General features: G+C 41.4%; 2 protein-coding genes across 3 annotated transcripts in view; one reads left to right on the top strand and one right to left on the bottom strand.

Annotated features, from left to right (window-relative positions):
* The window catches only part of LOC126162362 (integrator complex subunit 13), a 302,316-nt gene extending 292,862 nt beyond the window's left edge, over nt 1-9,454 (bottom strand). For both annotated transcript variants that reach the window (XM_049918816.1, XM_049918815.1), the window contains exons 1-3: nt 8,950-9,454; nt 8,802-8,876; nt 3,730-3,888 (exon numbers count right to left, since the gene is read on the bottom strand). In XM_049918816.1, the coding sequence (XP_049774773.1) occupies nt 3,730-3,888; nt 8,802-8,876; nt 8,950-9,183 (468 nt within the window). In that variant the 5' untranslated portion in view covers nt 9,184-9,454. The remainder of the gene's footprint in view (nt 1-3,729; nt 3,889-8,801; nt 8,877-8,949) is intronic.
* A 311-nt stretch (nt 9,455-9,765) lies between these two features.
* Nucleotides 9,766-21,585, top strand: part of LOC126162363 (28 kDa heat- and acid-stable phosphoprotein-like) — a 51,794-nt gene continuing 39,974 nt past the window's right edge. Inside the window, exons 1-2 of the mRNA XM_049918817.1 lie at nt 9,766-9,950; nt 10,196-10,293. Of these exons, the coding sequence (XP_049774774.1) occupies nt 9,941-9,950; nt 10,196-10,293 (108 nt within the window). The 5' untranslated portion in view covers nt 9,766-9,940. The remainder of the gene's footprint in view (nt 9,951-10,195; nt 10,294-21,585) is intronic.

Below are 21,585 nucleotides of genomic sequence, written 5' to 3'. Positions count from 1 at the left end.
CATTTTCACAGTATTCTATGAACAAACCAAAGGCAACTACCTGCTTTACCCATGACTAAGCCTATGTGATCATTTCATTTCATATTCTTAGAAAGTATTACACTCACGCACTTGCAGGAGATGGCCAATTCCAACTGTCACCAACTGATATTATAGTCATAGGACATTATGCTTTTTTGTTTTGAGAGGAGCACGATTTTACATTTCTGAACATTTAAAGCAAGTTGCCAATCTTTGCACCACTTTGAAATCTTATCAAGATCTGATCTTCACTATCGATAACTATGTCCTCTGCAAAAAGTGTGAGGTTACTATTAATAACACCCACAAGGTCATTAATATACAACATGAACAGCAAGGGTCCCAACATGCTTACATGGGGCACACCTGAAGTTACTTCTACATCTGATGATGACTCTCCATCTAAGATAACATGCTGTGCATCCTCCCTGAGAGAAAACTCTCAATCCCATCACAAATTTCGCTTTATATCCCATACGATCATTCTTTTGACAATTAGCATAGATGCAGTATTGGGTCAAATGCATTTCTGAAATCAAGAAATATGGCATCTACCTGACTATCTTGATCAAAACCTTTCAATATGTCATGTGAGAAAAGAGTGAGTTGTTTTTCACATGTTGATGTTTTCAGAAAAGAAGATACATTATTATGTGTGAGCTCAGAATATATTCTGAGATTCTACAACAAATCGACATCAAAGACATTGGACGGCAGTTTTGTGGCTCACTTCTACCATCCTCCTTCTAGACAGGTGTTATCTGTGCTATCTTCCAACTATTGGGCACTGTTTTCGGTTCAAGAGCTCTATGATCCATATAGTCAGAAGAGGGGTTAACGCAGTCATAAATTCAATACAGAATCTGGTAGGGATCCCATCAGACCCTGGAGCTTAGTTCAATTTTAACAATTTCAGTTGTTTCTCAACACCACTGATGCTAATACCTATTTCTCTCATTGTTTTGGTGGTATGAGGGCCAAATTGGGACAACTTTCCTGGGTTTTGCTTTGTAAAGGAACATCTGAAAACATAGTTAAGCATTTCAGCTTTTGCTTTGCTACCCTCAATTTCAATTCCTGTCTCATTCGCTAGAGACTGGACACTAACATTCATGCCAGTAACATCTTTTACATATGACCAGAATTTCTTTGGGCTTTGTGAAAGATCAACTAATAACAATCTGCTATGGTAGTCACTGAAGGCTTCACGCATTGCCCTCTTGACGGCCAAATGTGTTTCATTCAGCATCTCATGTCTATAGTCCTATGCTTTGTTTTACACTTATTATGCAGTAGTCTCTGTTTCTTTGGAGTGACTGCACACTATGGAGGGACCCTCTGGTTATGAACTATTCTGTTCTATCTCACCAAGGACTTTCCCTTGCCATGATTATTTATTTATCACTAGGTACACTCTTATCCAGAAGCTATTGAACAATAAATGTCAATCTAAATGAAATATCCACAGAAATGTCATATTTATTTTCCATATGGTCTATAGTCACATCTTCCAATCAAGAAAATTTTTCAGCACCTCCAAATGATTTTTCTCAACTGCAGTAAGTATCACATTGGAAAAACAAGACTATGATAACAGCCTGTATACTTATTGAAATAAAGGGGCCAGCAGACAAAAGTGCTAACTTTCAATTTGCTACTTATTAGTCTGATCACACTACCTGTTTTGCTTTCAATTAAAACACACACTGGTAACAAGGTTTTTTCTATATTTATTTATGTATCTTGTTACACCTTGACCAGAGCAATATTACATTAATGGGGAATGAGCAACGATGACCAACGCAACTGCGGAACATTGGAAGAAATACTGAACCATGATTTACACGACTGCCCAAAAAGAAAATTCAACAGAAATCAACTGGTTGTAGTCTTTGGTTATCCAACTATGCCAGGAAATGGATTTATCAACTTTCTTTAGCTAGAGAACTGGTAGTAGCTAAAGGAAATTGAGATCTCCATTTCTCATCATAGTAAGATATCCAAAGAGTACAGACAGTTGATTACTGCAGGTGTTGTGTCTGCAAAGTCTTTCCATGTACCCATAAATTTTCCTTTTGGGCAGTGCTGCAAAACGTGGTTCAGTATTTGCTCCAATGTTCTGCAGTCGCACTGATCATTTTTGGTCATTCCCCACTGGCTAGTTCTGACATGGTTAAGGGAGCTCCCATATTTTTCTTGGTTGGTTCACTCCTTAGTGTTAGGTGGTCAAATCTATTTTATCTGTCTTCTCATGCTCATAGAAGGACATCCTTCTCTACTCTTGTCTTAGACTGCACAAAAGGACACTAATGCGAGCTATTCTTGAGTATTTCTTGAGTGTCTGGGAACTGTACCAAGTTGGATTGAAGGAAGACATGAAAGCATATCAGAGGAGGGCTGCCAGATTTGTTACCAATATATTCACATAACACAGAAATGCTTCGGGAACTTAAATGAGAATCCCTGGAGGGAAGGCGATCTTCTTTTCAAGAAATATCATTGAGAAAATTTAGAGAACTTGCATCTGAAGCTGACTGCCAAACAATTCTACTGCTGCCAACTTACATTGTGCACAAGAACCATGAAAATAATATATGAGAAATTAGGGCTCATACAGAGGCACATAGACAGTCATTTTTCCCTTGCTATTTGCGAGTGGAACAGGGCAGGAAATGACCATTAGTGGCACAGGGTAGCCTCCGCCACGCACAGTATGGTGGCTTGCAGAGTATGTATGTACATGTAGATGTAGCTTTCTGGGATGAGTTGGCCATTATTTACCTAGAATGGTTCCCTACCATCTAGTAGGGTGTGTGGTAAGTTCTTCAATGTTTCATGCCCTCATAAGTCTCTGGAGTTTCATCCATTCATGTGTTATTGTTTGTTGTCATCACAGATTTGGAGGACAACTTCTGGTGTGGATTTAAGAGTTCCTGTCATAATCCGCATAGTGTTTGATTTGATGTATATTTATTTTGTTGACGTCACTACTTCTACTTCTAAAAGGAGATCAGTATTCTGCAACAGGATACATAAGTGCCTGTGCTGTTCAAGGTGTTTGTGTTACATACCCTGCTAGCAACAGCCATATTTACCATTAGAAAGTACCATCTAACCTATAACATGTTTTGTTTTATTGTATTTATGTTCTTGCCTTTGAATTCAACCAAACACATAACACAGCACCTGCAGCACCTGAAAATACATTCTTGTAGGTTATCACTGTCTTAATCAGTTCAAAGGGGGTGTTGGTGTCCAACAGGCATAATATTTATTGACAAAATATTTTAGCTGATGGTCGTACACTCATGGACTAATTACTCATCATCTTCACCAGAAGAAACTGAAGAGTAACAAAATAATAATTAATGACAACTACTCAGAGTCTGGCCAGTGATTAAACATACAAACATGAAATTAAATGTAGTAGGTCAGGTTGCACACACGTCTGCTTCTTCAGAACATGAAGCTACATGTGCCCACACAAGTAACAGTGCTGCATATCAACTGGCCACACCAAACCACTGCTCAGTGCCTCTCTTATATGATAAATAGTGGTGTTTGGATACTGACAAACAAGGGAGTGAAACGCATAGAACATTCTTTACTACAATATAAATATTTGTGTGTTTCAGATTGGCACACACTCAATTTAAAAATACTTTTTTCTTGTGAAAAAAAAAAATGGCAACTTTACATATAACTAACCTTCGCAGCATTTTCTGTAAGGGATGTTCGTTTTTCATGCTGTATGTCGGAGCATTCACATAAGGCTTCAATTGCAGCACGCAGACCATGAATAACTGAATATTCAGAAGACTGGTGTGCCCTGGCAGGCACACCTACAGCTGCTGTGCCATTAAGAATCTGAAAAAAAAAGAGATAACACAAGAAAATGTATGGCTTAAATAACGTAATTTTCTGTGCAAATAATGAGTGGACACAGAAAAAAAACTTACAGGGTAACTGAGCATAAAAAGACAATACTGGTATAATTGTGCATTAGTAACAAAACCAAACAACAGTATCTCTTCTTTCTTTGACATGTTCTTAAGGGTCTATCGTTATTTATTATTTCTCAAACAGAAGATCATCTTTTTGTCTGTTATAGCAAAGGAATAACATCTATAAGTAGCTGCATAATATGAACCAGCTTTAAAACTGTTAAGAAAAAGACAGTTATAGATTGATTATAATAAATGTTGTTGCAGCATATTTGACACATTTGCAGAGACAGGAGGGGAGTGGGTGAATATGTGGAGTCATAAAAAGCCCCCCCCCCCCCCCACACACACACAAAGAATGCTTAAAAGCATTTATATACTTACATGTATAAAATTCAAAATTCCACAGCTAATTTTCCAAGACTGAAGTTGCATGTAAACTAAGATCCTCAAAAAACAGCAAGAAATTCTAGAAATTACAAGCTCTGTTTAACAAAAGTTAATTTTCAGTTGCTTATGTTGGTGAACCCACAGGCAGAATTAGTAAACCACATGAAACTGCGTACGGGACGACATAAAGGAAAAGCACTTCACTTCATTAAGAGGTGGGAGAAAGGGGGGGGGGGGGGGGACTGACTTCGTTTGGTATTTCCTCTCATTTACACTCTCTCAGACAGCCATAATTTGCAGCCTTGTGTTTACAGTCTTAGTGGTTAATGGAATACCAATAATTGTGAGCGTCCATTTCAATTGTGTATGGTGAAATGTTAACACATAATCAAATCTTTGAGATTTTTTTTTTGCTATTATAGTTCTTATCTTAATTGCATAACATATTTCTCAAATTTTTTTATGTATGATTTTCAAAAGCTAATATTTTCTGAATTGCAATTTCTTGCTTGTTGTACTAAAGCAATAAACTATTCACTAATGTTATGCTTACATTTTAATAATAAAAAAAAATGGTTTCGCTCACTGATAGCAACAATCCCCTGCAGTTCTGGGAACACTGCTGTCTCCTTCATCTACATCTACACAGATACTCGGCAAGCCAACTTACAATGCATGGCGGTGGTACCCAGTACCACTATGGTCATTTCCGTTCCTGTTCTACTCACAAATGAAGCAAGAGAAAAACAACTGTCTACAAGCGTCCATGTGAGCCCCAGTTTCTTCATGGTCCTTATGCACAATATATTTTGATGACAGTAGAGCTGTTTGGCAGTCAGGTCCAAATGCCAGTTCTCTAAAATTTCGCAACAGTGTTTCTCAAAAAGAACATCACCTTCCCTACAGGGACTCCCCTTTGAATTCCTGAAGCACCTTATGTGTTTTTCAAACCTACCAGTAACAAATCTAGCAGCCCACCACAATTGCTTAAATATCATCCTTCAATCAAATCCAGTACAGATCCCAAGCACTCAGTGCTCAAGAATAGGTCACACCAGCATCCTGTATGTCGTCTACTTCACAGATAAACCACTCTTTCCTAAAATTCTCCCAATAAACTGAAGTCAACCACTCACCTTTCCTACCACAGTTCTCACATGCTTGTTCCACCTCATACCACTTTGCAATAATGTTATGCAGAGATATTTAAATGACTTGACTGTGTCAAGCAGGACACTAGTAACACTGTACCTGAAAAGTACAAGTTTGGTCTTCCTACTCATCCGCATAAACTTAACATTTTTCCAAATTTAAGATTAACTGTCATTCATCACACCAACTGGACATTTTGTCTCAGTCATCTTGTATTTTCCTACAGTCTCTCAACTTTGACACCTTACTGTACACCATAGCGCCATCAGCAAACAACTGCAGATTTCTGTCCACCCTGTCAGGCAAATAATTTATGCATATAGAGAACAGCAGCAGTCCTGTCACACCTTCCGAGGGCACTCCTGATGATACTCTTGTCTGTTATGAACACTCGCCGTCTAGGACAACACACTAGGTTCTATTATTTAAGAAGTCTTCGAGCCACTGACATATCTGTGAACTTATTCCACATGCTCATGCCTTCATTAACAGCCTACAATGGGGCACCGTGTCAAATGCTACCCGGAAATCTAGAAATATGGAATCTGTCTGTTGCCCTTCATCCACAGTTCTCAGTATATCATGGGAGAAAAGGACAAACTGAGTTTCACAGGAGCGAAGCTTTCTAAAACCGTGCTGTTTCATGCACATAAGCTTCTCAGTATTTGGAAATACGGATGTGTCCGATCCCACCCATCTGCTTTGACCCATGACGTCACAAATATGGCAGAAACGACCATAAACCACGATTCCAATATGGCGCATATAAAGTCGTTACGTACACATTACGAGGACGAAAATACATCGAAAAACACACACACACACTTTCCACAAAAAGCCTTGTGACACTAACGGGACAAGCGTGGGAAATGTGGCGTTTTTTGGGTGGGGCAAACTAAACATAAACAAATTTAGACACCCATCCTCCCCCCACAAAAAAAAAACGACATCACAAAACTCCCCTAATACCATTAAACACAATATCATCTGGAATCGGAGACACTTCCCTTGACCTATATAGCTCAACAGCAGCTCCCGATCCCATAAATTAGAATCAAACACTTCTTGGCCTATATAGCTCAAAAACATCTCCCGATACCAATACCAACATACACAGCCACACATTGGGATCGAACACTTCCCTTGACCTGCTCACTGTTAATTTTATCCGTCATATCCATTCCTGAACAAAAACAACAACCGATTAATTTTACTAAAAATACCACACGACGTACAGCGAACAACACTAAATTAACCTTCACACAAAATCGTTAACTCACTGAAATGGATTCCACTACAAACACAGCCGACACTCGAACAATTCTGGATAATGAGCAAAAGCAAACTGACCCCATTACATCACACAAACGAAAACCCTGGACATACCACCAGAGAGCACAACAAACCACAACACGACGACATCTACAAACACGCCACACTCATAAACCAAACTCCACGTCGTCACACACGTCAACATCCTTATGTCACGGGTCAAAGCCGACGCGTGGGATCAGACGCTTCTGTTGACCCGTTTATTTTATTCAAACTGAGAATATGTTCGAGGATTCTGCAGCAAACAGAAGTTAGGAATATTGGTCTGCAATTTTTCAGGTCCGTTCTTTCACATGTCTTATTTATTGGTGTCACCTACGATTTCTCCCAGTCACTCGGGACTTTGTGCCAGGCAGGAGATTCACAATAAATGCTAGTTAGGTAAGGGGCTGCTGCCGTACAGTACTCTATGTAAAAAGGAACTGGAGTTCCATCTGGACCTGGTGATTTATTTTCTTTCAATCTTTCAGTTGTTTCTCTAAGTCAGGTATGCTTATTACTATTTTGTCCATACAGGAGTCTGTCCGGTGGTCAAATGACAGTATGTTTGTACAATTCTCCTGTGTGAACGATTTCTTGAATGCGAAATTTAAAACATCAGCTTTCATTTTGCTACCTTCAACTGCCACACCAGTCTTTTAATAATTTGTGGTGCTCACCCATGATTAACTTGTAGACATTTTTTTAAGGAGTTGGGCATTCTGACTTCTGCTTCACAGTATAACTGTTTCCTTAAGAAATTTTTCTATAAATAATCCACTACAGTTCAAAAGAAACAATGATGTACATAATTACAACACAAGAAGGAAAAATGACATTCATTATTCCACATTAAGGCTGTCTTTAGCACAAAAAGTGATGTACAATGCTGCAACGAAAATTTTTGGTCACTTATCCAGTGACATAAAATGTCTGACAGACAGAAAAGTAAAATTGGAATATAAATTGAGAAAGTTTCTCCTCAAAAACTACTCCTATTCCATAGAAAAATTTCTATTATTGTAATGTGTAACATCAGTGTAGGGTCATGAATGAATTCGGCACGGTTAATTTAAGAGGTGCCCAGATGACCTACCTGTCATCAACCAGTTACCCCACCCCAAGGACCGAATATGTGTATCCCAACTGTCTGCGTATAATGTTAGTCATGTGAAAATGAGCAAAAGTTTTCTAAATGTTTGCGAATCAGGTAACTGACAAGGGACTTGGGAACCAGCCCAGTATTCACCTTATGGGATGTGGGAAACTACCAAAAATGGCATCCAGGCTGACCAGCATACCAACCCTCCTCATTAACCCACTAGATAGACTCAATGAATGGCCATCACATCTCCCCAGCCCAGAACTGATGCTTTAACAAGTAAAGCTATGTGATTGGTATGCTCTTTCACTGTATTAAAATAACATTTCAAATTTATGTGCCAAATTAAGCAAATGACTGATAAACTGACTGGTCCAGAATAGGCATAAACCACACAGGGAATTTTAAATCACGTGGCAGTCAACTTGTTGTCTATAAAACTGGTAACACTTAGTACTTTATTCTGTCTACAAAAGGTAGAAAAATTAGAATTTGTCAAAAAGCAAACTCATACATTTCAAGTATTGAGCAGCATTGAGCTGTCTAGAAAACTGAGAAAATTGCATCTTTCGATCCAAGACACCGTTTTTAACTCCATTTGCAACTGTTAAAAAGGGACACTATCCCAACTATCAGTTGCACATCCCTCTAGCAATAGTAACCTGCATTGCTGACGTCAATATTGAATGTGTGTGTGTGTGTGTAATAATGAAGCACTGGTGTACAGATTTTTAATTCTGTAATGTCACCATTAATCCCAGATAACTGGGATAGCAATATATACATATATAATATATAATTAGCATAAAAAGTGTTTGCAAATCATCAGAATTTCAGGAAGAACACTAACTTTTAAAAATTGTACCCAAGTCGAAACTTACATGAGTCAAATTCTGTTGCTGTTGGCTCCATGTGTTCAGGGTATGGGCACTTGTGTCACTTACGACGAAGCGGATCTGGAAGAAATAAATGAAATCGATACTGACCTCCAGGTTGTCTTTAACTCATTATCTCAGTTAATCAAGTTACCAGTTTTCCTTGCGGGAAAAGGTCCCATGCAATTCTACAGTATTCCACGGCAGCTTCAACACTGCACGTCCACAATGATTTTGAAATTGGGGCTAATGGAATAAAACCTGGACCGCGAGATTTGCTGAAATCAAATTCTATCTGACATTCACAAGAAATGCCGAAGTAGGGTGTGTGATCTAGTACGAAAACTGTTTTATGGCTTGATGGGTACATTTTTTCGTAGACGGTCATTGTGAGTAGTGCTGAATGTATCACCGTAATCACTCTAATAGTTTAAACATGCGTAGTCCCGTTGACTGTTCTTATTGTCGTAACATATAGCAATATGTTGTAAAAATACAGAAATCGATGTACACATTACGGAAAAGCGCATTGGACTGCAAACTTTATTCTTGTTAACCACTTAGGCTATGCTTTTCCCTCTTATCGAAATCAAAACACTGTGAACCACGAGATTGTTTACGTTTTTACAAAGTTGTTACGTTGTTTACATCGTTAGCATACTAACTTTGCTCAAGTTTTCTTTTGATGTCAGTGATTTCCAAACTTGTGTGTCAAAACTCGTGCCACCAAATTAGCATGTGGAAATACTCTACTGGCATGACAAAAAAATGTGAACAAGCGGACTCGCCTAATTTTTTCACTGGTTGCATATTGACCATCACCGCAGTCCAGTGTATTAATATTATATCAATTTTCAGGAGCAACTAGCTACTCAGAAAACAAATCGTAGAAACAATGTGAATTTTGTTGTTGAAGATAATAGGGGTTTATGATCTTTAGTAGTATCTTTGCTGTAGTGTGTTTGAGAGATATTTATCTTTGATTTGAAAACGAAAGAGTGTTGCAGTCTACTGTATCATAGGTTAAGTTTTAGATTGAATAGTAACCAACTCGAAACGAATTACGAGGGTCTTAGACGGTGATAATTTCCAATTTTTTTTTTATATCGATTTCTGTAACTGTGTGTGATTAACCACCCGCGAAGATGCCTAGAGGTAAATCATCATTGTGTATATATTGAGCCACCTTTCGTGGAATTTAATGCTGTATAGCAATAAAAACAATATTAAATAAATTATGACAGTTTTTTCAATTCCAGCATTGAATACTCTTAAAACATACATTAAACCCGCCTACACCTCACTCGCGTGGCCACTTTCCCGTAGCGTGTGAACTTCGTATCACATGGTTAAATTATCTTGACTAACCGTAGTGTTAATATTGTCTTTTGTATCTACAGGAAAATACACCAACCATAAGGGCAGAAACCGACATTTCACAAACCCAGAAGAAATTGAAGAGCAAATGAAACGAGAAGAAAAGGAAAGGAAATGGAGAGTAAGATCTACATAAATGTTACCTTATTGAGTATGGAGTTATGGTGAGATTGGTTTGTTGAAAATATGACGGCACGAAATTCCTTTTTGTTTCGGAGAATCATCGTTGTGCCTTAGACCGAAATTTTTGCAACTGCAGTTCAGTTAAATTACTACATGGTGTTTGAAGAAGTGGGAATATACAAATCTCATGATGTTACTTTTTTTATTTGTATTCATTTATTAATATTTTTATAATGGTGTGGAATATGTCAACTGATTTTCAGAAATATCTGTAGCATGAGTGAAATAGAATTGGTCAAGGCAAGATTATCAGCCATTTGACATTGGTTGCAGGATGCCTCGTGACTTCTCTTACCACAGTCTTCAGCTTTAAACGTTCCTTTTTGTACTACCTTATTGCATTTCATTGACAATCCTTTGTGGAAATTACTCTAACTGGTTTCTAGTGTCATCTATCCTCATTCCAGACAGTGAAGATAAAATAGTTCCCAATTGTAAGAAGCGTATGAAAACGAGTGATATATTCTGTAATTAGTTGTTGGCTAATAATAAATTGACACACACACATTATCAGTTTTTCTGTTTATAATTGCACATAATTAACTCGATGTGTCATATGTTATTGGTTATATGATATTGATGTCAATTAACATAGATGAGAAGTCTGGTAATCACTATAATGTGATGTGAAAGGGCAGATGGTGGGCAATGCACAGTGGCAAGAAGTACCATGTACACTCCAGCCAACATTGTCTGACTGTAGTGTGCATTTCAGGATGTGCATGGAACATTTAGTGTGCATTTTCCTGTTTAACTTATGTAAAGGAACTTGATTTAGGGTGACATATAGCAAAGACACGAGGTGTAACATTAAGAACTAACAGCAGTTTTTTCGGAGCATATGAATTTTTCTATGAAAAGTCAGAAGCAGAAACATTAGCCCAATGTGGTGCTTGCCCCATTGTTGCCAATTAAGAGGGTAACTGTTGCAATGTGTGTCATGGAACAAAGTCAGAGAGCACACTGGTGCCACTGCAAAGTATGCTCTATCCCTATTTGTACATATCACATTCCCAGCTTTTTACAACTATAACGGTTAAATGAGGCATTTTGTTATCTCATCAAAATTGACTATTTGGCACAGGGTTGATACTAGAGGAGATACGGGGCGAGAGAAATATTGTTGTAGGGTGGGGGGGGGGAGGTGGTCTTTGATTATGCAGCACAAGGGGGGGGGGGGGGGGCAGCCACCTTTCACTTTGTCATACTTTACAGCATGTTGCTATAGTTAACACTCAAATTATGTCAGCTACCCCATGTTGCAATTGATGTGGGGAACTAGTGCAGTGTAGCAGAGAGCACTTTTGTGCTTTAGTATTGTGTGTTGCGAAGTGTCCAGAAGCCAATTTTGTTTTCAGCAAAATCAAAGTAATATTAATGTGTTGAAAAGGAAAAAACACAAAATAGAAACTAAATCAGTTACAGAATGTGTTAAGTGAAAATGTTCATAATTTAGAATAGGAGAAAAGAGGGATAGGTAGATGTAGATAAAATGGTTGAAGACCAGTCAGTGATCAGAAGGGAAAGCCCCAGAATTGCATCAAGTCCTTTTCTTTCAATTTGGCATTACAAGTTTCGTACAGAGCGGTCCAGAAAAATGTAAAAACACTTTGATAATCAATATTAATGGTGGAAAATGTCATGAAATTGAAATTCTTGCACATGTAGAGTAGGCTCAGACATATCTGTGATAGTGAGGTGGAGCACCATGTTGTTGTAGGTAAAATCATCTATTTCCAAACACCTCTCAGATGGCAGGTATTATATATGGATGGCAGGTATTATCAATGTTTACAGCATATGAAGATACACCTCACCAGTAATGGTACCTTCTAAGAAAAATGGGCCAATCAAACTGCACAGTGACAGACCACATCACACATTAACACCTATCAGATTAACATACACGTGAATGTAAGGATTTTCAGGAGCTCAGTACACGCAGTTGTGGTGGTTTACAGTACCATTCAGTTTGAAGTGTGCCTCGTCAAACCACTCATGAGAACTCTATCCGGGTCAACAGAAACATCCGATCTCACGCGTCGGCTTTGACCCGTGACGTAAGGGTGTTGTGGTGTGTGACGTCATTACGGCGCGGAGTTTGGTTTGTGAGTGTGGCGTGTTTGTAGATGTTGCCTCGTTGACGTTACCTTAGTAGGAGTTTTAGGGCCTGTAGTATATAGTTTACCTTTTTACTGTACTTTTTGTTTTAACATCGTCTATGAGGCTTTTATCAGTTTGCCATTAGATTGTTCAATCTTTATGGTCTATATGTTTTGTCGCTACTCATTATGTCTAATGAATCAATATTGTTTTTTTCTTTTTTTTTATTTGTTTCTTTTTTTTATCTTTTGATTGACCTACACTTTGATCTGTAGCGTAGCCCTGAATACGAGGTTAGGTTGGGAGTTTTTATTTGGCGGGGGGGGATCAGGGGGGCCGCAGCCCCCCCCCTGCCTGGCCTTGAGTACCACTTGTTTATTATTATCTTTGTTTGCTATCAATGTTAGCAGATTGTTCTTGTGAAACCTTTGTGTGTGTTGTTTTTCTATGTGTTTTCGTCTTTGTGATATGTATGCAACGTTTTTATATCCGCCATATTGGAATTGTCGTTTATGGTCGTTTCCGCCATATTTGTGACGTCATGGGTCAAAGCCGACGGGTTGGATCGGACGCTTCCGTATTTCCCTCTATCCTTTGATCTGGGTTGACATCATACATAGCATGCAGAGATCTTGAAATGTACACTTTCCACTTTGCAGCCTTCAGAATTCATTGTACACTTGATTAGCTTACCCGCTTTCACGTGCATCCAACTTCAGATTTTTGAAGTGACTTGGTAAAATGTTGCAGCACTGCAGTGCTGGGAGCTAGACTTGAAGTTTTTGGTCTGCCAGACCTTTCCTTATGCAATGCTGAACAAAACCATTGGCTTAAAGTTTATGCTAGATATGATAAATTGACATGTGTTGGTGGCTCATTTCCATACACATTACACCATTGAAATTGTACCTCTATCGTCCTTCTATATTTCCAGTACCACTTCAATATTGCCATGCACTGCTCAAACGACAATAATACTTCATTCATTACTGCACTGCACTGTTATGTGCTGGAAAACGCACACAAAGATCTGTTGAGAAAACAATGGACTATGCTACCATGCAAAATGTCATTTTTCTCCAAAGAAATTAATTATCAAAGAGTGTCTGCATTTTTTCTGAACCCGTCTGTATATAAACTGACTTTATATGATGGGTTAGTTTCCTAAATTAATCAAACTTTTTAAGTGACTCTTAGGCATCAGTAGCTAGTCACTCTTTACAGACTATTATGAAATATACTTCGAAGACACTTATTATACAAGGGTGGTTTAAAAAGTTCTTGGAATGGAATAGAAAAAAAGTACTTACGGTACATGGCTGAAACTTTATTTTTCGATGTAGTCTCCTTATAGAGTAATGCATTTGATCCAGCGATGTTCCAGTGCCTTGATCGCATCTCAAAAATGAGTTTCCTCGAGGCCTACTCATCCATCAAGAAAAATTTTCAGTTTGGGGAAGAGATGGAAGTCTGACAGAGCCGTATCAGAGAAATAAGCCGGGTGTGGCAACGATTCATGTAATTTTGTCATGCCAATGGCACGTGTGTGTTGGCACGCATTGTCTTGATGGAAGATAACTTTCTTCCTTGCTAAACCTGGCTTTTTTTTTTTCACGTATCTTTTGTTGGAATTTGTGCTGAAGGTCAGTAGAGTATTCTCTAGTAATTGTTTGCCTTATGGGGAGATAATCTACAAACAGAATCCCCTTCACATCCCAGAACACTAATGCCTTGACCTTTCCTGCCGAAGGAATTGTCTTTGCTTTCTTTGGTGGCGGAGAATCAGCCCGTTTCCACTGGTTTGACTGTTTTTTCTCTGGGGTATAGTAGTGCACCCAATTTCATCTGTGGTCACAAACCTGCACAAAAAATCTTGTTAGTTTCTCCTAAAACGGGCAAAACATTGTTCCGGTTTGTCTATTCTCAGGCATTTTTGATCCAGCATCAAGAGTCACAGCACTCATTGTGCAGATAATTTTTTTGTTTCTAATTCTTCAGTTAAAATGAGATATACCCTTTCAGATGACATCTGGCAAGTGTGAGCAATTTCATGCACTTTCAATCGGCGATCCTCTGACCGTTTTGTGCACTTTTGCAATGATTTCTGGAGTAGTGACACATCTTGGCCGACCATTGCACGGATCATCATCTAAGCTTTCCTGGTCGAATTTAAATTCATTTGTCCACTTGGCGACAGTTGAATATGAAGGAGCAGAGTCCCCCAGTCTATTCTGGAAATTGACACGAATGTCCTTTGCTTTCATACCTGTTTTTATGATGTACTTAATCACTGCTTGAGGCTCATTTATATTTATTTACTACTTCATTTTTTCCCCATCTTTGCAAATCACTGTGCGGCAACAACTACAGAGCCACGTCACCGCCACAGCTCTCTTCCAAGAACTCTGACGTGGCACATGTTTACAGGCAACAGTCCAATGAATGGCACGTGAACAACTCATTGTGCTAGCACTGACCTTTCGTGGTGATTCTTCAGTGTAGTTATTACTGTCAGTACTTTGAGGAAGGCAGATCTCAGAATGGGATCTTACTTATGCTTTTCCGTCCAGAATTTTCTTTATTTGTAAGTTCATGTGTAGCTGTGTTCATATATTTCAGTGTCTAATATTATTCTGTGTAGTTTTGTGTCTGTGTTATGTGTTACCTTTTCTTGGTATGTGTGTGTGTGTGTGTGTGTGTGTGTGTGTGTGTGCGCTTCATTTTTTGTTTCTGTATCCCTGTATTATTTTTAAATTTCTCTATCATCACTACTGTCATTTGTATTATGATTGTTTGATCTGGGTATAGGTTTATATGCCTCTCTTGTGTATATTCTTGTAATAGTGTCCACTGTTCTGTGCAAGTCTGCTCATTAGTCTGGATTCCAGGGTAGTTGTATATTTTGTCATCCTTTATTGTCTGTCCTGTGTGTGCATGGTGCAGTGTAGTATTACATTTTCGAGGAAGCCAGAGGGGTATTATTGGCTCAGGTGGTTGGCTCAGGTGGTTGTTCATCCGCTGTGTGTGTGTGTGTGTGTGTGTGTGTGTGTGTGTGTGTGTGTGTGTGTGTGAGAGAGAGAGAGAGAGAGAGAGAGAGAGAGGGGGGGGGGGGAATAATAATTCAAAATCTAATCAGACTTCCAAAATCAATTCTGGATGCAAGCTTTCTTTGCATTATGCTGCCATTTATTGTAATGTGAAACAAAGTGACACTAACAGCAATAAACTGTCGACTGCATAATGACTACTGCAGGACCACACGTTGGTACCCTGCATAAGTTAGCAGCAGTTGCAGAGCTTTTGTAAGTTAATTCCTTTGAATTCGGTAATTATGTTTATGTAAAGTTGTCCCACTGTTGTCTTTGTCTGAAAAATGGGTGTTCTTTATCTGTTTTTCATTTCTATTGATCTATTCAATCTTTCCTGTCTGTAGTGTTTGCTTATTGGGAGCATTTTCTAGTTTGTTTTGTTTGTTTACGGCTGTGAGTTCAAGTGACCATGGGATTTTTGAATGTTGTTTTGGTTGTTGTTTGGGTATGGTATTTCTGTCCTCGTACTGTCTGTATTGGTTCAACCAGTTTATGGATTTTGTAGTCCACACTTTCTATTATGTCTGCTCTATGCAGTAAAGTCTCTTTCTTTAGGTACTTCTACTACATTGCTGGTCAGTACTTTTATTGTGATTGCATTATAGTCTTTCTGTGTTCAACCTTCATGAATGGTCCAGTGTCCTATTTGTGTCAGGGTCTTTAATATTTGTCAGAGATATGTTATTTTACCATTCTTACATGCACATGTAAGAAATTGTCCACACAACCTGTAAGTACAGTTCAAAACATTACTACTTAATAGGAAATACCAACCACCAGAACTGTTTATAAACCTATAGGCACAGTGACAAAAATGTAAATAAAATAGCTAACATATGTACAAATTCCAGGCCACTGATGATGGCTTGCAGAAACTAAAGGCAAAACGCGTATGGCACTAAAATTGTGTTTTATTCAGTTGCTGTCAGACGGTCCATAAGTAAAAATTATCAATATACCGTAATTCACTACTTGTACTCAGCTGGACAGTAACTGTGCCTTGCAGACAAGTGCGTGAACAATATATGTAGATGAAAGAATGTGTGTGTGTGTGTGGGGGGGGGGGGTGGGGGGGGGGGGGGCGTGTAGACTCAACGAAGCCAGTTGGAGTAATTGGCAAATTACTTGACATTTTAATAGGAGCACTGCCACTATTTGACAAAGTTGGCAGGAATGGGTGAACCATGGCCGAACACAGCATCAAGAAGGAAGTAGTTGACCTACATATACAATGGAACATGAGGACCCACGCACTCATCAGAGAGGTATTCAGAGCCCCAGGTTCATCATTGTCATCGAACCGATGTACCACTTGTGCTTCAGTGTTCTAAAAGGATCATTAAAAGGTAGCTCCCAGAAACGGGGCTGAGCTCGAAACACCTATTGCGCCAACTACCATCGACATTGGTGCACAATAAGCCCATTTGCAGTGGTGTCTGGCACATTTGCCCTGGAATCTCATTGACTGTAGTGGAATTGTCTACATTGGTTAGCCCCCACTTCAAATTCAGCCCTGAAGTCTAGATGCCCCTGCCCCCCCCCCCCCCCCCCTCCCCCGCAGGGGGTCCACAACTCTTTTGTGGATTTGTGCGTAGCGAGCACGGGACCCCGAGCTAATATGGCCCTCCTTCCTTTCCGGGCTGCATACATTCCTTTTCCGCATCCTTCCCCATCCCCCATCTTCGCCCCCCCCCCCCCTTTCCCTCCACCTCTTTCCTTCCCCTTCTCCCCCCTCTGGGAGTATGTTTTGTGCCTACGTCCGGAGACGGACGCTTGAAAATGTAAAACAGTCTCTCTTCTTCGCCTTTTCTGCTGGCAAGTCTCTGTCCTTCCTTTGTCCTTCTCTTTTCATTACCTCTTCTATTTACCCTTTTCTCCGCCTGCGGCGTTTGAAACCTCTCTTCTTTCCTTTCCCTTTCTCTCCCCCCCCCCCCCTCCCCCCCTTTTTCTCTTTTTTCCTCCCCTGTGTGTGTCGAAGGCCGACCCACATATACCCATGCGTAGCCGGTGACGGGGTAACGCGTTAATACCCCGCCCCGGGTATACAGGTAGGACACGTACGTACCCCCTGGTAATGGCCAGTCCCCAGGGAGGGGTGATTACCTGAGCTGATACCTTCCGAAAGTGCCGATTGGTCCCTCCGTCCATTTCTCGGGAGGTGTGACCTGAGGTGTGAACAATCACCTAAGGCAGGAGTGCCCTCAGAGAGGGCCCCCCACAAAGAAGGAGTGCGCCATCGGAGATGCTGGTAATCATGGGTGATACTTCCGCAATGGTTTCCTCATCATCTACTATGTCTGCTCACAAGCGTAAGTTCAATGAGTCTCAGCCACAGACAATTCTTCCATCGTTGCCACAGTTCCTTGTTGTTTCTCGACCTCAGGAAGTTCAAGACTTCTCCCGGTCAACCCTTTCATTATTCAGAAAGGTGTCGACGCAGTTGCAGGTCCTGTAAAGTCTTGTTCCCGATTACAAAAGGCACCTTGTTGTTAGAAACAGTCAGTGCCCTCCAGGCACAAAAATTGCTGCGTACTTCACTGCTACACACCTTCCCTGTCTGGGTGGAAGCGCACCGCACTTTAAATTCATCACGTGGGGTCGTTTATACACGCTCCCTGGATGGATTGTCTGACGAGGAAATTCAAAACTACCTGTCTGACTAGAGCGTCACGGCTGTTCGAGTCGTGAAAAAGGGTTGACACGAACATCGTTCCAACCCGTACTGTCTTCTTGACATTTGACAGAGTTCAGCTCCCATCGAACATAATAGCCGGCTATGAGATAATTTCCATTCGCCCTTACATCCCAAACCCTACGCGTTGCTATTGGTGTCAGCGGTTCAATCATACCAGCCAGTCCTGTTCCAATCCGGCCAAATGCGTTACATGTGGCAAGGATGCCCATGAGGGTGCTTGTCCACCTCCGTCCCCTCGTTGCATCAACTGTATGGGTGACCATGCTGCTTCTTCTAGAGATTGCACCATGTTTAAAGACAAGCAGATCATTCAGGAAATCAGAGTGAAGGAAAAGGTGTCGACCTGTGCTGCTCGAAAGTTGTTTGCCAGTTGAAAGCCCACTGTGCCTCACACAGGTAAATACAGCACTGTCCTTGCCTCTCCTCGGCCAACTCAGGAGGCAGCCACTCAGACTTGTGATCTCACCTTTAGTGCCACAGTTGTCAGATCGGCCAGCGCAAAGATCACCCGGTCAACCTCTCCACTCTCACCTGATCACTCTATGGCTCACCCTTTATTGGGTTCTGCTAAATCTAGAGCCCCCAAAATCAGACACCCGGACTTCCAAAAAAAAAGAGCCTACTTGTGAAGATTTTTTACGTACCCCAATTTCACAACCATCAGTTCCTCCTTCATCTCAACATTCTGTTTCCAAAAAGGCTAATAAGAAACCCAGTTCCTCTCCTCCGCCAAGGCGTGTCTTATCTACAGCACCGCCTGGCGGTAACCGCCCTTGGCCGACTTCTTTGTCGCCTAGGTGCACTGCTGGTGGCCGATCAACCGGCCGATCGCTGGTGGCAGGAGCTGTTCCCGAACAACCTATGGCTCAGGATCTTCTGCCTTCGGCTGAATGCCGTTACATGCTGTCGGTTGCAAGCTCTGAGCAGTCGTTCAGTTGAGGGTAACCTTGGTAGCACTCTTCCATTTTCTGTCCACCCTATGTCCATTATCCATTGGAATATCCGCAGCATTCTAGCCAATCGGGATGAATTGTCAATCCTCTTATGATCCTACTCGCTGGTCGTCTTCTATCTTCAGGAAACAAAGCTGCGTCCCCATGACCGCTTTGTTCTCCCTCATTTTCAGTCCGTCCGATATGACCTCCCCTCTGTTGAAGGCACTCCAGCCCATGGAGGACTCATGATTCTTCTCCATGATACTCTCCATTATCACCCAATCCCCTTAAACACTTCCTTCCAAGCTGTCGCTGTCCGTCTTTCCCTTTCTGGATACACCTTCTCTTTGTACTGTATACATTCCATCGTCCACACCAATGGCACGAGCTGATCTCCTTCATCTTCTTGGTCAGCTTCCCCCCCCCCCCCCCCCCCCCCCCCCCCCCCCTATTTGCTGGTTGGGGACTTCAATGCCCACCACCCGCTTTGGGGATCTCCGTATCCTTGTCTGCGCGGCTCACTATTGATAGACGTCTTCCATCAAGCAGATCTTGTTTGCCTCAACACTGGGGACCCTACGTTTTTGTCTGCCTCCCCGACAAATTTCTCTCATTTGGACCTTTCAGTCGGTACTGTTTCGCTAGCTCGGCGCTTCGAATGGTTCGCTCTTGCTGATACACACTAGAGTCACCACTTTCCATGTGTCCTTCGATTACAGACACAACTGCCATATATGCGCCCGAGACGCTGGAAGTTTGCCCAAGCCGATTGGACACTTTTTTCACCTCTAGCGACATTCGATGGCCGTCACTTTCCTAACGTCGACGATGAGGGCACTCATATTACAGAAGTTATTCTTACAGCCGCGGAACATTCAATACCTCGCACCTCCGAATTGCCCCAGCGCCCCCCAGTTCCTTGGTGGAACGAGACGTGCCGTGACGCATTACATGAGCGGCGACATGCTCTTCGCATTTTCAGACACCACCCTACTTTGGCCAACTGTATCTGCTATAAGCAGTTCCGTGCGCGATGCCGTCGCGTCATCCGCGATAGCAAGAAGGCTTTACTAGCTCATTTAACACCTTCACTCCCTCCTCAGAAATTTGGAATCGGATTCGGCGGTTATCTGGAGCGCATAGTTTCTCTCCAGTCTCTGGGCTCACTGTCGCGCATGATACCTTAGTGGACCCCGTCGCAATTTCTAACTCCTTGGGTCAACACTTTGCTAAGATTTCGAGCTCTTTAAATTACCTGCCAGCATTTCTCCTGAAGAAACGTGCAGCAGAAGTGCTACCTTTTGCCTTCTCCTCTCAAAATCGCGAAAGCTATAATGCTGTTTTCTCAATGCGGGAACTCCAACATGCACTCTCTTCTTCTCGCTCTTCCGCCCCAGGGCCAGATGGTATCCACATACAAATGTTGCTGCATTTATCATACCATAGTCTGCGTTACTTCCTTCGCCTTTATAATCGAATTTGGACCGACAGTACTTTTCCCAGACAATGGCGGGAAGCTATCGCCGTTCCTGTTCCGAAACCTGGAAAGGACAAACATGTCCCCTCTAGCTATCGCCCTATTTCTCTCACGAGTAGTGTGTGTAAGGTTTTGGAGCGTATGGTGAATTGCCGTTTAGCATGGTGGCTGGAGTCCCGCAGTCTAACACCTGCCCAATGCGGTTTCCGAAAGCATTGTTCTGCAGTTGACCATCTTGTTGCTCTCTCCACTTATATCATGAACAATTTTCTCTGGAAACGCCAAACAGTAGCGATATTTTTTGATCTGGAGAGAGCATACGATACCTGTTGGAGGACAGGCATCCTCCGTACACTGTTCTCTTGGGGCTTTCGAGGTCAGCTGCCCCTTTTTCTTCGTGAATTTATGGCAGAGCGCACATTCAAAGTGCGGGTGAACACTACCTTCCCCCCCTGCGGGTTCAGGGGTTAGAATAGGCCCGCGGTATTCCTGCCTGTCGTAAGAGGCGACTAAAAGGAGTCTCACATGTTTCGGCCTTATGTGATGGTCCCCTCTCGGGTTTGACCTCCATCTTTCTAAATTATTCCGAAGAGCGAGCCAATTGGGGAAGGGCGCCTTACGTGGTGCACTGTATCCGTCGTGCATTGAGACCTTTAGCCGGCTTTTTCGTCGTTGCAATGGTGTCCCGCTCGTTTTCCATCTCTTGGGTGAGGATACGTCCCTGGGTGTGATTCCCACGCTGCACTCTGCAGTGTTTCTTTTAACTGCAACGACGACCTTGGACAGTTTTGCACCTAAGATCCAGCACGGTAGCCAGTCCGTTGTGGTGGGGCCGCCATGTACCCTCTTGGTTGTAGCCCCCTGACAACACAGGGATCGCTCTACTGATGCCTGTGCCGTTAACTCCCCACGTATGCCAAGGAGTAGATGC

This window comes from Schistocerca cancellata, chromosome 2 (assembly GCF_023864275.1).
Source record: "Schistocerca cancellata isolate TAMUIC-IGC-003103 chromosome 2, iqSchCanc2.1, whole genome shotgun sequence".
NCBI classification, from domain to species: domain Eukaryota; kingdom Metazoa; phylum Arthropoda; class Insecta; order Orthoptera; family Acrididae; genus Schistocerca; species Schistocerca cancellata.
The sequence above is the reverse complement of the archived record's forward strand: the minus strand, read 5'-3'. Positions and strand labels throughout refer to the sequence as shown.